General features: G+C 39.6%; 1 protein-coding gene across 1 annotated transcript in view; it reads right to left on the bottom strand.

Annotated features, from left to right (window-relative positions):
- The window catches only part of MAATS1 (MYCBP-associated, testis expressed 1), a 28,171-nt gene extending 13,701 nt beyond the window's left edge, over positions 1 to 14,470 (bottom strand). The window contains exons 1-9 of the mRNA XM_010144637.1: positions 14,328 to 14,470; positions 11,478 to 11,561; positions 10,165 to 10,221; positions 9,099 to 9,280; positions 8,266 to 8,443; positions 7,766 to 7,923; positions 7,328 to 7,510; positions 7,065 to 7,207; positions 711 to 827 (exon numbers count right to left, since the gene is read on the bottom strand). Of these exons, the coding sequence (XP_010142939.1) occupies positions 711 to 827; positions 7,065 to 7,207; positions 7,328 to 7,510; positions 7,766 to 7,923; positions 8,266 to 8,443; positions 9,099 to 9,280; positions 10,165 to 10,221; positions 11,478 to 11,561; positions 14,328 to 14,461 (1,236 nt within the window). The 5' untranslated portion in view covers positions 14,462 to 14,470. The remainder of the gene's footprint in view (positions 1 to 710; positions 828 to 7,064; positions 7,208 to 7,327; positions 7,511 to 7,765; positions 7,924 to 8,265; positions 8,444 to 9,098; positions 9,281 to 10,164; positions 10,222 to 11,477; positions 11,562 to 14,327) is intronic.
- Between the last annotated feature and the right edge of the window lie 2,843 nt (positions 14,471 to 17,313).

A 17,313-nucleotide genomic window follows, 5' to 3' on the forward strand; every position in this document is an offset into this window, starting at 1 on the left:
CTCTTTCCCGAGTTAGTGGAAAGCTCTTCCCAAGGAGATATTCTTGTTTCAGTCACTTAAAATGGACTGTATATAACACAGGACATCATACTGCACAAGGGAAGACAGCATGGATGATCTAATTTGACTTTCTCACTTTCATGGTTGTGTGACTCTCTTAAATTCACAAGTTTATATGGTAATTGTGTTTGATTCTTACTACATCATGAAAATGGTGTTAATAAGCTGACAAAGCAATCCACTGGGGAAACCATCTCTTAAGTACGTTACTTTAAGAAAGGAAGAGAAGTTGCAGCTCCCCTAAAAACTTGGTTTTTCCTACAGCATATCACATCCCCCATGACACATCACTACAGCTATTTCAGTCTCTGCGGAAGAACCGTTTTCTGTGAACTGAAGCATGCTCATCAAAGGCTGCATCCTGCATGATGACAAGAGCTTCTTGTCTACTAATTTATGTCTTTACAAAATAATTTTTACTTAAGGATTTGGCCAACAGATACTGTAAAAGATTTTCAATTCTTCAGCTGCTAGCATCTTTATAGAATAAAGAGAGACTAATAAAGAAGTAGCAATGGCTATTTCTAATATGAATATACATAAAAAAGATAAAGCTCCCTTCTCTCCCCTGGACATTCTTTTAACACCCATGTAGGAAACAATCAGGTATCAACTGAAGAAAAAAAAAGTGCTAAAACCAGCCTGCTTACAATTGATGGTTTTTCCAGGATCGGAGTGGGTGGCTGAGGTACAAGCTTTTCTACTTTTTCAAGGAAACGGACTGGCTTCTTCAGCTCCTTGACTTTACTCTTCTTCTCCAGTAGTGCCTGGAATAGACATACAATTTAATCAGAACTAGGGTAGATAGAACAACGCAATAAGGCTAGTCCTCCAGACGCTGACTGCTGCTGACTACAGGGACCTGAAAGTGGTTTGTACTTTGCAGGCTTGAGGCTTCTATTATTTACTGCACATCAACTAGAACACTGAATATGGTCAGTACTCGAGGTTATTGGTCAGTCAGAAGATACAGATGGGAAGTTCAAAATCACATGCAAGAAAGAAGCAAGAGTTATTTTACTACATTTACAAGTAAGTCATCAGCAATTGCCTAGGATGAGTCACCTAAAATTAATCTAAAATGAGTATGAAGTTAATCTCTAATATAATACATTCTTATTTTGGATTTTTTTTCCTCATTTTAAAATAGGAATCTCATTGAACCAATTAAACACTGACCATATGCAAATAGAGGCAGTTGTGTGTGTTACTTTCCTTATGCAATGGCAAAAACATGAATTATTTTCCTGGAGGATAGAGGTAAGATTCTTTCAAAACATGAAAAATGGATAGAAATATCACAATTTAATTACACTTTACATATGACTATAGAATTCGCTGGTAACTATAGCTATAATGCCTGTAACTGCAGGTTAGAAATGTTATGTGCTCAGGAGATTTTATGAAGGGGATCACTTGAAGAGTGTATTGTCAATCTTGTGTGGCCCTTCTTCAGTGAAATGTCTTTGTACGATACACTGTTACTACACAGGGTTGAACCAAATGACCCAGGACCCTTTCCTTGCAAAATATGTTTTGAAGCTCTTTTCTGATAATCTGCAATTGCCCAGCAGCCCAGTGGCACATACGAGCAACTACACGAGCAGATTAAGGGTGAAGGAAAACTTAACTTGCCTGACAACCTGCCGGAGAACTTCCTTCTACCAAGAAAATCCTCAAGCCCATTAAGAGTGGGTTTCATCTCGCTTGCAGCTGTTCAGTGGCAGATGTCAGCCAAAGCAGGCTAGGAGTGGAAATGGACTAACTCTTTCAAGACATTTTCAAACTGTTTAGAGCCAAAGTCCTGCCAACTTCCCACCACAAGCCACTTAGAACAAGATATTCAGACAACCATATACAACTGCATGGCAACACTTGCCTGCTGTAGGGCATCAGACTTCAGCTTGCAAAGAAAAGGGAAGAGAGTATGTACACTAAAGCTCCTTCAAAATCAGTATCCTACTACCTTATGGGTTGGATCGTAGCCTTTATAACTGAAAGGACAGACACAATTCCAGCAAGGAAGAGGGTCCCTTTTTCTTTACTTGGTTGCTCTCTTTCAAATGTTCAAATATAGTATTTCACTAGGGAGGGAAACCAAAGAAAATCTTAAGAAAAAACCCCTGTGCTTAATTTTTTCTGTTTCTGGTAACAGGAAATTAATGGCCCTTCCACAGAATTTAATTGTGAAATTAATAAAGATTTGAAACTCCAGTGGTCATGGTACGAAACTCTTCTTGCATATTGGATCTGACCTTCTAGGCCAGGATAATTACTTGCTCTAGGAAAGGAGAGAGATTTCTAGGTGGGGGGGATAAAATGCTTTAATTTTGAACACTTCTGAAATGGACCATGTTAATAATGCAAGAATCAAAGCCTATAAACTGCTTATAAGCCACATGAAATGGTTATAGCTCAAAAGCATTGACAGATTTTCTGAACTGTTTCTTGTATTTGATGACCTTAGAACTCTCTGGCATGAAGATTATAACAGTGTTTGCTATGATTCATAAGGTGTTTTGCATGATGGGGAGAGGGGGGAGGAATTGAAAGAAAAAAGCTGCTGTAATTGTGATTCATTTGAAAACAATGGATCCTATGTTTATTAGTACAATGCTGCATTCACAAGAATTTTTCTAATAAAACCATAACCTCCCAAAATATTTCATGCTAACCAGAATAACAAAATACAACCAGAATAATCACTTTTAAAGAGAGAGAAAAAAAATCTATGAGCACTTTTGAGAAGAGGGAATTGAGAAATACTGCAGTTCTCCAAAGTGCTTTTACACTTTCATGCCAGCACAGTCTAGTGACTGCTTTGCTATCTTTACCACGTCAAAAATGCTTACCATTTGCTTTCTCTAATCTGAGTTTTTAAGGTATTTCAAAATTTTCATTTAAGAAAAAGAAAACATGTGCGTTTGCATTTACTGGTTCTACCTAACTTAACAAGTCACCATTTTTTGAAATAGGGAAACTGGGCCCCAAGAATCACTGTAAAATACTCTCTTTAAAAAGAAAAACATGCTGAATTTCTGAAAACATACTTCAAATGTTACTGCTTACTTATTGCTTACTTATTGTAGTATTTTCGGATAGTAAGTTCAGAGTCATCATATAATCTGGACCACCTAAATCATCTCCTTTTCTTTTTCCTGACAAATGAAGTGAGCAGCAAATGGCACCCATGCTTCTGGACACACATAAGCTTCTTTGTTAGCTTCTGATAGAAGCAGAACTCTCAACAAAATAGTGGCTTAAGAAACTCTCTGTTTAAAGATACCATTCTTTAGGTTCCTTCCTTACCATCTGCGTGATCCTCTATCTTTCACAAGACACTAGGTATATTTTATTTTCATGTACAGCACAGGGTATAGATTCACAGAATCACAGAATGTTTGGGGTTGGAGATCATCTAGTCCAACCCCACTGCTAAAGCAGGTTCACCTAGAGCAGGTTGCACAGGATCGCATCCAGGCAGGATTTGAAAGTCTCTAGAGAAGGAGACTTTGCAGCTTCTCTGGGCTGCCTGTTCAATCGCTCCACCATCTTCAAAGTAAAGCTCTTACTTATGTTTAGGTGGAACTTCCTGTGTTCCAGTTTGTGCCTGTTGCTCCTTGTCCTTTTTCTCTTTCTTCCTTTTTGACCACAAATGAAGAAGGCGACATCATCAAGGATGGACTGACTACCTGCTTTGTGATGCAGTATGGCTGCTGCATCTTGGCTGTTTAAGACTGACATAATAGCTCTTAGAGCTTGTCTGAGCACGAGCCAACTAACACTGTGTTCTTGATGAAATAACTGCTTCAACAGGTTTTTCTACGCTTTGACGTTGGCGGAGATTTTTCTCCGGAGACAATCTTGGCCCCCCCTACTTCTCCACCTCCTTCCAGCAACTGGATAAAAGAAAACAGATATGATGAGAGTTGCATTTAATGCTGAAGTGAGATGTTCCTTGTTCTGACATCATCTTGATCCAGCACTTTGAAACTACCTGACACTTCACCAGTCTTGAGTCACCAGAGCAGAGGGTCAGCCTCAAGTCGAACATAGTTCTGCACTGGGATTTTTCCTTCTAGCAGTTCCTCCGTTCCTCGATGTATTCAATTACCTAGTTGCATTTCTTGCCTATAGTAATTAGCTGTATCAGTAAGCTATCTTTTTAATGCCCTGCGTTTTCACACAGGGCTGTCTATATATGGCTCACTTACATTGCTTAAAGCACTGTCATCTGCACTGGCTAGGAATAAGCTTTCCTTCTCATTTTCCAGATCTGGCTTACGATACAGATCATTGTTTTTACTTTAAATCCTGGGTGACTTCTGTTTCTGCCATGTTCTCTTCTTTTAGAGAATTATTCAGAGAATACTGAGTGTACATAATACTCCCGCAAAAGGTTTCAGGATGCTCCTCAAAAAGTCTGCTTCCAACATCAGTTCTTTTTGGCTTAGTTTCAAGACTGGAAGAAGCTGTTCTCATTCTCAAGAGGACACAGATCCTTTTTGTAGTTTCTTGGATAATTGCTTGTCCCTTCTTACAAGCTTTAATCTTAGGAAAACCCTCAATATGGCAAACCAAGATAATGAGGACTAGTCCATCTTGTCACTTTTTTGGCAGAGAGGCAAGCCTTGGAAATCTCCTTTATTAAAATTAATTACTTCTGAGTCCAAAATCTAGCATTACTCCTCTATTTTCCACCTCCTTCCACAGATTATCCAGGGAAAATGAAAGAAACATTCTAGACCTAGATGACTGTGTACTCCCTGAATTTTCTAGAGTTCTGCTTTATTTCTAGAATTATGGGAGAAAATGTGTAGATGAAGCATGCTAGGATAGCACTAAGAAGAGGCTTTTGAAGAGAAAACTGGTCTAGCTGCTCGACTACTGAAATAAAGCAAAGCAACACAGTGCACTTCCAAAATGATCCCTAACTGCCTATTTTCATACTGCGTGTGATGGCAGTTGTTGGCACAACCGAGACTGCTTATGCCAAGTGGTCCGACAGCTGTCCTGTCAAGTGCTAAATTCTGTTAACTAAGTACTCTGCACTCTTTACTCCCCAGTTCAACAGCTCCAGTAACTAATGAGGTAGACTTGTCAGAGAGGATCTGCTAAGCCAAAACTTGCTATAGCCGCCACACTTAAGAAGCAAAAACCTCTGATGGGAGAAAAGAACAATAACAGCAACACAGAGCTCAAGCGCTAATTGGGGCAGTAATTTTTTGTTGCTCTGAACAGGAAGTTTGTATAAGTTTGATGGTGGCTGAGGCAGTCTGGGTGTTTCACTGTGTCAGTACTTTCTGCTTGTCTGGACCAACCAGACTGGTGTCTTCTTCTGTGTATCTAAAAGAAGCAGTTACATTTTGCATAGTGGATTTACCATCTTTGCTTGCAAAGGAAATGCTTTGTGATTTTAAAAGAATGTACATTTTGCCTTCATGTGGTGGGGAAATGAGTATCAATCGTGTTAGCCCCTCAGCTGGTATAAATCGTAGACCAAGTGATATACATTGATGTAAGAAAGAAAATACAAAGAGTTGTCTGGTTTTGTTCTGCATTCCATCTCACTTTGGCCACCAATTTTTCTTTGAAGAGACATTATTGTGTGAGCATCAGCATTAGGGACTACTTCTCCGTGACTACTGTTTAGACACTCCACTGTAGTCTTCCAAACCATGAGAAGTATTTTGAACAAAACAGAATACGATTGCTGAAATTGGAATTCACCTCTGACAGCCTGGGCTGATGTTCTGCTGCCTGTGAGAACTGTTACAATCCAATTGATACACGGTCATTACTTTAATTCTGTGTGGAAAGCACCTAAACTCAAACCCCTTCAATACTGCTGTGTCTTCTTCTCTAAAACTGTAGTGAATTCATGTCCTTAGTTATTGAACAATTTCTGGAGCACTCAAGATTTTCTTTGAAAATTTTCATTCTGAATAATAATCGGATGCAATGTTTCATCTTTTACCAGATCCAGTGGAATTTTAAATTTGAGATAATATGACTGACTTTTCAGAACAAGATTTCAATTCAAAATTCATTAGTAGTAAGTTACTGTCTGCATTGAGAGTATTATTATATTACACTAAACCAAGACAGCTATACATATAATTTCAAATTATGAAATATTTCTTCACTAAATAAAACATAAGTTGCCAAGATTTACGAATGAAATTCAGTATTTTTCAGAGATACAGCAGCCAGCCAAGCATAAGCCTGACTTTTAAAAAAGGTAACCTTCAACAGCATCAAAAGAATACTTAAAAGTACACATAATTTACAAATATTGTGATTATAGAGGCAAACGAGGCACTTTCTTTCCTCAGTGGTTAATTGCATACATGGACCTCATCTGCATAACTGGTTGTGATAAATTAGGATATGCAAAACACTATTAGCACGTTTGCAAATCACACGCTGTTGTTAGGGAACAACAGTGATGTGCACCCACTGTTCTGATTTGATTTTATTAGTGTGGTCATTTTAATCATGCTTTGCTACAGGTGTTTTTAAAACATGTACTTAAAATGTACATATCTAAAAATGTACAGAGTTTTTAGAATATGAACCCAGATTTGGTTTATTTAGTGATTAGTACTTCGACAGTGTAACCAGTAGACTTGCCACTTGTGCATTATAAAAGCCAGGGAGCAATTAAAATGGGCAAATGGCAGGAGAGAATTTCTAACTGACAGAATAGGTTCTGATCCAAATACCTGATCTGTAGGAAGACAGAAGCAGCTATGCTTCTTCTCAATAGGGTTGGAGCAGAAGCACAAATATTAGGGAGAGTACTGGCAGAGTTCCAGAGCAGTACTGGTCATGCCTACAACAGCCTGAATATCTGACCCATTCTGTCCTTGAAGTTGTCGTACAGAAAATATGAATTTAGCACAGGAAACTGGGAGACAGTTTACACACGTGTCTTCCAGATAGCATTTCTGAGCAGTTCAAATCCAAGAGGAACTGACACAGTGCTGGATGCAGCTCCATACCTGGTGAACCTGTGCCAGCTCCACCTCCAGTCTTGCTGATCTTTTAATAAATCCAGACTTAGTGGCAGTGTACTTAGGTTTTGGAGCTTTAATCTTGACCTGGGTGACAGAATCCGGGAGAGATGCTTCCAGTTCACACAGTCCTAAGAAATACAAACAGCGATTGAGTAACGGACTGTTGGGGAGAGAAATTTGAGTCCACTTAACATTTTAAGTAAGTATCTCATACAAACTAACGCCTTACTAATTCCAAAATGCCTTACCTGCAAAGGTGTCAAGATAGAAGTTTTTTACCACATAGCGTTCTGAGAGGTTGTCTGGGAAATAACCAATTCTAGACAAAGGAGCGTATGTTTGTGATGCAAAGTCTGTATACTCTTTGATGATATCTCGTCTCTTCAGCTTCCCCATCACATTCTTCCTCTTAGCTGTCAGTTTCCTGAGCACTGAAAAGGAAATACAAATGTGAAAAAGTTCTTCATACGAATAGGTCTAACAAAAGCCCCATCTTTGGAATTCATGAAAGCTTTTGCCAGTTAATGTAAAACATGATCTGTTTGACCAGAACAGATGCTGACCATGCATGTCTATATTGTGGATGGAACCTGCTTCATCTTGAATAAGACTGTAACCTTGTGAAAATAAAAATGGCTTGACTGAAAAGTAAGTCTCATACTACTCTCCCTGGTTTTCAAACTTACTCAGTGCAAAGTCATGTTGTATCTTTCGTATTTTCTCTTCTTTAGCCTTCTGATGATTTTGCCAGTGGTCATCCAAGCGCTTGGCATCCAGCTCATTCTGATTCTCCTCTCGCCTCTGCAGCAGCCTCTTTAAGGCTTCCAGTCGAATCTTCTGCAACCTGCAAGGGAAGAGAAGGCCAGGTATGACCTACTGTACTCTGCAGTGTTCTGTGCAATACCGTCATTATCAAATCCTACATACCACTGACTACTTTACACATAGTTCATATTGCGTATCTCATATTTAGTATTTTGTTTTAAAAAATGAGTTTAGCACTGGTAAAAAGTATTGCGTTGCAGTCTCTTTATGTTAAATTTAACAAAAATACCCTTTCCACATAATCATAGGATTTTCACAGAAATAAAAGGCTTGTACCTTTCAGCCAATCCCCTAAACCTTCTTGTTCCTTCTCTATTCAGCCAATAATTAAAAAAACCAAAGAGTATAATTGGACTCCTACTTTTCTATTTCCTGTTCTCTAAAGGCCCACTCCTTCCTCTCCATATCATCCATCATTTTCTTCCTCTTCGCGATTTGTGAGGCACCGTTCATGGCTGGAAGAGTTGCTTCCCACGCACGTTTTTCCCGGGCACGTTCAATCATCTCCACCTCGGCTAGTCCTGCTGGTAGGCCCCGACCTTACAGGGACAAGATGCAGTAGCTCTTTAGGAGAACGGTGAATCCAGCAAACAACCACCACCAAAAAGTATTAGAGGGCTGGATGGGCACAAACCCAGATATTAAGCATAAGCAGAGCCGTCAACAGCCAGAAGTAAAACCTTTTAAGGCCAGTAAAATTCTACCGTATGAGGAATGGTAGGACCTGCAGTCCTGCAGTGGACTTCGTTCCTCTACTCCAGCCTGCAAAGAAGGAAAAGCTTTTCCAAGAAGACACCTTCTGAGAATGAGCACTTTCTTTGGCAGGTCCAGTGTCCATCATTACTGCAGGTGGGACACTGGGAGATGAGGTTCACAGGTATAACCTAGGGCTAGTGTTTGTACTGTTTTTTTAACTGATGTCTAATTCAGACCAGCTGAAGAACAGTAGGTAAATGGGAAAAGTGCAAGACATACAATCTTTTTATATTGAATGATCTCCAAACTCTTCATGAAATGCTCCAGAACACCACTCTTAAGTAGGAAACTATTGTACCTATTTTAGAAACAGATGAAATAACAGGCCCCAAATGAACTAAGGGTTGCTAAAGCTGGCAATGTACTTGAAACCTGACATTGAAAAAAAAGGTCCCGTTAAAGAGGTGACATGATTATTATCTCGATTTCACAACTCACCCCAAGTGAGTGTAGCAAGCGTTAGAAGTTCAGGGACTGAGCCACTGGGAACTACGTATTCAGGGGAATAGGGATCCGTCTGGGCTTCACCATCCCTGTAATCTGTCTGTGTACCCAAAGTTCGTAACCTGGGACCAAAGTCCTCGATGTCTCTTGTAGCTGAATGGACATAGGGTTCTGTCCTAAAAAGAGACACAAGATAGAAGAACATTTGTCACATTCATTAAAAAAAAAAAAAACCAAAACACCAAACCAGAAACACAACACTAAGTAAAGGGTAGGATATCCAAATATATTTATGTATTTTGTTTTATCTTAACATTGCTCTCATTAATATTAACTCCGTTATCTTCAGTGAAAGCAGACTGAGGCTACACTGAAATCTTTGAAACCTTCCTCCTTAGATAAACAGTCCAGAAATCACAAGTTATTACATGCAAATCTTTCCTACGTATTGCTTTTTACAGGCACAGAAAGGAACTAATGCTTTAGTGTAAAATGAAGTAGGACTGCCTCAATTTAGCTTACATCTTTAATTTTCCAGCAATTCCAGAATAAAAATTAAATTCTGATGTAAGCATGTGCAACTTCCATTGACTCTACTAGGAACTGAATCTTATGTCCCCTCAAAATTTGATACTCCTCACTGAAAACCACATTAGACTACTTCATGGATGCTCTATGCCACTGAACAGTATTGCAACCGTCACAGAGATGGTAATAAAATATCAGATTTTCTAACAGCATTGCTGTACTGGAGAATCTTCTTTGCATTGGTATCTCTCCTAGGATTTAGAGACATTTGGCTGTTTCAGGACTCATAATCATAACACTCGAGGCATATGTCTTTACCCACGAAGCACTACTTACATACTGCAAACAAATTCTGAAAGTCAGACACCTTTTTATTCAGGAATTCTCTGTGGTGAACAAACCCTGACCTCTTAACAAGCTTTCCCTGTTGGTTCATTATGAAAACTATGGTCCCCAGCTAAATAGCTTCTCAATCTTTTTCTGGTGAGATGCGACCCATTACAACAGTTATGTTCCAGAACTCACTACTTACTTTTCCATTGCGTAAGTAACACTTACTGGAAGCACCTTATTAGAAAGGATGAGAGGTCTGAAAAGAGAGAATGCATATGTAAGACAATAACCATGAGCATTAAAAGAACACGACATTTTAAGAAAACTGCCATCCACTAATTTCAGTGGAGTTACACTGATTTTCCACAACTCGGGTTCTGTAGCTGCATATCTGAGAACTGTGCCTGAATATTAAATAATTCTTTCACAGCTAAGGAGTAACAGAGACAATTTCACCAATAGGACTGAGTGTTATAATTCTGTCAAAGCAGAAAGAGTAATTGGAAAATGAGACAATAATTAAATTAAGTTAGTTTTAGTGTGCTCACAACATTTTTTGTATGTTTCACAAATTAGTTTACTTTTTGCACTTTGAGCTTTTGAGAGTTTTTTAATAATTTATGGAAAACCTCACATGAATTCCTGCAATCAGCTGGTAAGGTAAGCTGTTTTGGACTTAATCTAATTTGATTGTTTCTTTTTTGCAGTATTTTATGAAGTATATGAAAGTGATATGGGCTGAACAACATATTAATAATTCCTTCTTAGGTGTTCTTACAGTATGCATATTGCAGTTCACTATCAATTTGCCTCAGCCTTTGAGAGAATTTAAAGCTTAATTTCAAATTGCAAAAATAACATTATCATTGTCTTTCGGTTGCTAAAGGAGCTGAAAAGAAATCCAATTTATTAAACTTGCCAATTTTTTTATAAAGAGGCCAATAGCTGCTGACTATAATAGTGAAAGTAATTAAAAGTACACGTGACTTAGTTGAGAATGTTTGTACGGTTCAAATCTTCAGTCCACTGATGACTTGCAGTGTCATTCTGGAAGGAGCAGAGCAGGTCTGCAGTAGAGGACATTGATGAAAAGTTAATCTCAAGGATTCCCTTTGCTCCCTTTCTGCTCCTGGCAGAAACGGGGAGTTAAAAGGTTCCTTCCTAAGAAGACACCTGCTCAGGAGTCTGGAAAATCACCATAGCTTTGTAAGCATCTTCTTTCTTTGTGTAGGAGGATCTACAGCCCAAAGCCTTCTACGAGTAATTATTCAGTACCCAATGCCTGGTACATTTGCTTATATGGTAACTCATTATCTGAAAATTCTGGCATTGCGTCGATTCAAAAAGACCTTGCGATCTGAGTTTTGGTTACTATTTAGATTTTTGCATAGCACTGATCAAAGAATGGACAGAAAAGACAGAAAAAATAAGGCTCTGGCATTTATTTAGGTGCTCTTTCAATGGCATAAAAGCAAGCTTCTGAATTTTGTTTCAAATCTGTTCATTCCTTACCGTGCAAAATATTTGTAGCGATTCCTTCCACTAACTTCAGGATCTTCATACACAATTTGAGGTATCTGAAGAGAAGACTGAGCTCTAAAAGCCAAAATCCAATATATCATTTAAAAAGTACATTCGGAACAGTTCCGATCTTTTTTTCTTATGCTTTTTTTTTTTTTTTTCTAATATCTCTCACTACTTCTCTGGTTGCACAATCAAACAGGCACATTACAAATTCAAAAAAATTCCTATACTTGTACAAGCAATTATACTCTGCCTTTTTCATACTTACATATATAGCAAAACAGTTTGATGCTTTGTGTTTATTTCCCACTATGTGTGGGCAAGAAATGGTCATTTGCTGCCTTTAATAAAACTTTCTTGTGTGCTTGTCATGAAAAGGATTGGCCACTTGTAAATGCTTGACCTTGTAAAGTAAATTACTTTTATTGGGAGTGGGGGGCAGGAAGCTCAGTTTCTTAAGAATGAAAATCTTGCCATAACAGTGTAAAGGAGCAGAATGAAGAAAGGGGACAACTATCACTTTCTAGCTTTCAAAAGTTGCTATAGAGATTTTAAACAAATGTGGAAAATTACAGAATCAGCAATTTTAATTGGAATTCTCCAGTAAAGGAAAAAAACATAGGACGACCATGTGAATGTTTCAAAATCTATGTGGAAACAAGCACATCTTTGCAAGAACAGTCTTTCTTCACTTGATATCCATTTTGAATTTAAAGAAGGCAGACTGTAAATTTTTTTCACTATAACATCTTGGAGGGTTTTCTTTATTTTAAAGCTTTAAGACCACAAAGTAGACCTCATTAAGGTGGTCAGTGAGAGAATGGGTAGAACTGAGTCCTTTGAAAGTTATGCATCAGGAGTGCTATTTGATTTCACACCCACTTTGTATTCCAGCCTTACTCTTCTCTATCTGGAAGGCTGTTAAAAACAAGAAACAGAAGTTCTTTAGGAAAAAAAAAAGCCTGTATCATGCCATTAAGGTAAGTCATTTCCTTAAGCTATATATATGGCAAGTCCTGAAGGTCATGTTTTTCAGAAGACCATTTTTGGAAACTTATAAAAATCCTGACCTCATATGCGTGGGATTGTGCGTGATGGTATTGGCTGCTGCTGTCTAATTTTAAATACAGAGGTATATTTACAGAGGTACAATTAACAATATGTAATATTCCTCGACAGCTGAGATCAAAACAGAGGATTGCATGCTGAGATCAGTTACCTTCAAAGACCTCATCTAAGTCCTGCAAGCTGTGCTGTGGAACTAGGGGAGTCACAGTACACCCGCTATGGCAAAGCCCACGGAGAGATGCTTCATTAACCTCCCATGACATACAATTTACTGCCAAGGTAAGTTTAAAGTCGTCTCTTCTCAGTGCTTTCAGTCATATCGCATAACAAAAGAGAGGGGAATGTTTTGGGATGCAGTGCGGTAACCTGAGATACTTGCTCAGCACTAATCAACCTATTATTATGAAGCCGTGTTTGTAATTCAAATGAGTTATTTGAGCTGATGGCTAGTTCCACTAACTGACTTTAGTATCAGACTGTTGCTCCATCCAGATGGATTTGTGTTTCATTCAGCACAGGTGGGCACTTATTCTTATGATCTAACTTTATTAGCATAAGCTGTTCATCCTATTATGGTATAGTTATAGGCACAATGGGAACCCAGTGAAACAGCCCCTTTTATTCCACAGATCCTGCCTCTTGCATGTCCTTGACTTGTATTTGCTGACTTTGCTGAAATAAATGAGCATTTATTCATGGTAACCTTGCAGAGGCAATGCAACTACTGAGAAGACAGCTGGGAAATAGTCTATCTTCTGTATCAGCAACACTGTAAATCAGTGCAGGTTGAAACAAAGCGGATGTATTTCTCATTTTTTGTTAATAGCAAGACATTTTGGAAACACATGTTGTTGAAATGTAAATCTGTTTTAAAGCAGTGCAGGCGTCAAATAAATTGTTACAGGATAACAGGCAAACTATAAGAAGCCACTGAGGTTTCTATGTGCTGGGGACAGTTTGAAATGCTGAAAATAGTAATAAAGAAAAAAGGCTCAGAAATTCTTATTTTATTACGGAAATGAGAAGAAAATGCTTTTGAAACTGAATAAAAGCATGTGGAAATCCGCTGCATCACTCTTAAACACTGTTGATTACTGTCTGGCATGTGGTAGAATTCAGTTACTAGTAATCCCGGAGCACACATCATCTGAAAAGCCCATAGTCTAAAGTCAGCTTGTTAGCGCAGCAAAAACCTCCAAAAACAACTGCCTTGGCTGATGCCTGCAGTCTTCAGCACAGCTACAAGAGGTCTCAAAAAAACCCACATGGTGTTGTAAAACACATAAACTTTTAAAAAAAGTATTTGCAGAACCAGCAGCCCAAATTGTGATGTCAGGAGAAAGTTCAACTAAGAAACCCTTGCACTGAAAATGTATGCCCTGGTTCAGGCCCCACATACCCTTGAATGAGCAGCAAAAACAATCTAACCAGCTGCAACTGCACGGGACTAAAAGAGAACAGCTCCCGTTGAAGTAACACACAGGAGTCATTGAAGTCTTCTTAACTTATCTGATGTCTAAGAGATTGAAATAACTTTCTTCTCTTTCCCAGCAACCACTGCAAAGCAGATAGCACAGGGATGAAGGAATGTGCAACATCCACCCTGTAAAAAACAGATGGGCGACCATACTCCACAACAGCTGCAATCTCTTAATTTCAAGGGAAATATAAGTAGGTGCAAATCGCAGTCATCTCCACTTCAGTGTGCATGGTCTTTTGTTGTTTTTGCCTGTATGTTTGTTCTAAATTATCCAACCATAGAACACTTACGTAGCAAGCTGCTGAAGAGTCTCCAGACGCTGCTGAGCCCTCCCTCTCCATCTTCGGTCAATAAATGGAAGCACTGGATCTTTGCCCTCCAAGCACAGACTGTAGCCCGGGACACAGATCAAGCTATTAAACATACTTCTGAACATTGGTGCCTTTACCTAATGTTTGTGTGGAGACAAAGAAGAGAGGCAGTGGTTTAGCCATTTCAGAAAGCACTAAAGAGACCAGAATTTCAGCTTGCTGTGATTTACAGGTCTGCACATTTGGGATGGGGAAAGAAGGCGGCATACATATGCTAATGAAGTCAGCTGGTAAGATGTGGAGCATACCAGACTAGCAGCAGATGCACAGATATGTCTTCTGGCTGTTTTCCAGTGTTTGAACTCATATTTAAATTGAAGGGTCTAATGGTTCGTTACATAAAGAAGTTAGTGTGCAGTAGCTGTGAATGTGCAGTAACGTGAACTTCTAGCACACTACCCCATGTAACTCCCTCCTGTTTGGTGTGCTCTAGAAATGAAGTAACATATTCCACGTATGGAGTTGAGTTACATTATTTTATACTGTAACAATTTTAGCATGTGTTAAAAATATCTGGACGGGAGTTAGCACACAAAAACGATCACATTAAAAATCCACACCCTTCCTTCTAAGCGCTGATTTCCCTGGGTAGATGTGCCTTAAATCCCTACATTTATGGTTGCAACTAAATCTTTGCATTCACGACTCACATATAAGTGATGTAGTTACGCTGGCTTGAGCTTCTGTAAAGCCTGAAATCAGACTTGCACTGTGAATTGCCCCTTTCATTTCAGCAGGTACGAAGACAGGTGCATATATGGCAGCGGTGACATTTCAAGTACACTAACTCACCAGAGTGTAAGATCAGATGATTGAGACCTAAGCATCCTACTATGAGTAGCTGCTTGCTATGCACGAGACTGCATTTTTGTTTCATTTCTCTTCAAAGGGAATCCAGCTTTTGAGAGTTCGGAAAACCCTATAAACTAGTATTACCACAAGCCCTGTCCACCCCATTTTGTGATGCTAGAGATTAAAAATTCAGAGCTGTATTGTTTTGAAGTGCACATTATGTAATTGCTGATTCATATCCTTAAAAAATGTTTTTTGCACGTCAGAGTCTGTCAGCATACCCATCCACAACATTACACCTCTGACATGGGAACACTGGTGACAGTACGTCTGCTTACTTTGTCTGGCCTGAACTGTTAACACAGCCATATTCTTGCAAGGATCTCCACCATGACAGGCGATGTCTCCAGCTCCAATGTATGCCCCTCTACAGAGAGGCAGACAAACACACATTTTTTTCTTGTGGATGTAAGAAAGAGTCTGAGATAACGGAGTCACAGACATCCAGAAACATTCTTCGAGAAATGTTTCTTGATTCCGATATTGGAAAGCTGCTCTGGGGTTTTCTCCTCGCTGTAAAGCAATGGAGTTGCAGAGTCCTGACTACCTGCCTTGCAGGCTCAGTCAAGTGCATAGCTTCAGGAGGACTCTTTGTTTAAAATCCGATCCATTGTGCAGTTCTACTGAGTCTGTTTTCCTTTGGCATTCTACCTATATGCAGCCTGTCCAGCCATCCACCACTGCTGTCTAAAGGTGTGACTGCAACTCCCACAGACATGCCCCTGTTGGTGTTAAACTAGCTAGGGTGAATACTGATAGCAGGGGAGCAAATACAACAGGGAGCTAAGCATGGGCTAAGTAGCAAAGGGCTTAGCTAGCAAGTTAAGTTGCAGTAACTTGGTATGAAGAATGAGGATGGGTTTGCAATCTTTACAAACTGCTTAGCTGTTGCTACCTAGTTCATTTTAAACTAGTATGCTACCTTGAGCTGTAGTGTAAGTATATCGCAAGGTGAGGAGGCACCGTGTAAGGAGGCATTTTAACAGCTCTGCTTGAACAATAGCCCAACAACTGTCCAGTTCTTTTATTAGATCTTAACTATATGAGCTATTGTTAACAGCATTTGGAGATATTAAAAATACTGACACACAATTAAGAAATTACTCAGGACTAGAAACTAGACATTTCACGGCTGCTGCTAGAGTCGCTCTAGGCCAGCAATCATGGTTACTCCCTGTGCTAAGTCTTCTTTTAGATAAAACTGCTTTGTCTGCTTTGTACTTTGCTGTTTTAAGGCAGCAGGTTAGAACTGACAGTTTCTACCCATGTGTGTACATACACACAGAAATATAAGATGCATGTGAGCTATCTTTGGCCAACACCTACCACTTCATCACCTGCATGGACATTTGACTTTGAACGGTCCTTCTCACTTGATAGTCTGTACAGAGGGTCTGAAAGGTAAGTGAACAAATGGAACTAGTTACATATTTGAGGAATAAGCACAAATCGTCAGGCTCCACTTCTCTCTTTAAAGTTGTGTCCATAAGACAGTATAAAACAAACTAGGGAAGTAAAAAGCTGAAATACACGTCTCCATACCAAAGAAACTCCATCATCACACAAATGAGCCTCAGAGATGAAATACTACTGCTCCGAGGAACACGCACATGACTGAAGATCTTTCTTTGGAAGCACTGCCGACTTAAATAGAAAATGAAGACATGAAACAAAAAAGAAAGCACGGTGCAGTGGTAATCAGTGGAAACAGAATACTACGCATGATGCTCTCCTCTGGGATACAGAGCTAGTGCTGGCTTTTCTCCCGCTCGCAATGTTCCGTAGACCCAAGCCTCTTCCTGCTCCTGGTGACTCCGTTACTGCTGCCACCTCTAAGGCTTTAAGACTAGGCGGCTCTGCCCGCTGCTCCGGCGGCACCCATCTTCCCGCTCCAAAGCTGCCCCCCCTGCCTGGCTACTCGCCGCGCTGCCCCTCGGCCAGCTCTGGCCGGGCACCTCGTCTTGCCCGGCGGCGGTCAGCAGAGGGGGCCCAGGGGAAAGCGGGGGGCCTGCTCAGACAGCTCAACCGCTTCACGACCCGCACGCCGCCCCCT

Source organism: Buceros rhinoceros, unplaced genomic scaffold (assembly GCF_000710305.1).
Source record: "Buceros rhinoceros silvestris isolate BGI_N320 unplaced genomic scaffold, ASM71030v1 scaffold22341, whole genome shotgun sequence".
Taxonomy (NCBI): domain Eukaryota; kingdom Metazoa; phylum Chordata; class Aves; order Bucerotiformes; family Bucerotidae; genus Buceros; species Buceros rhinoceros.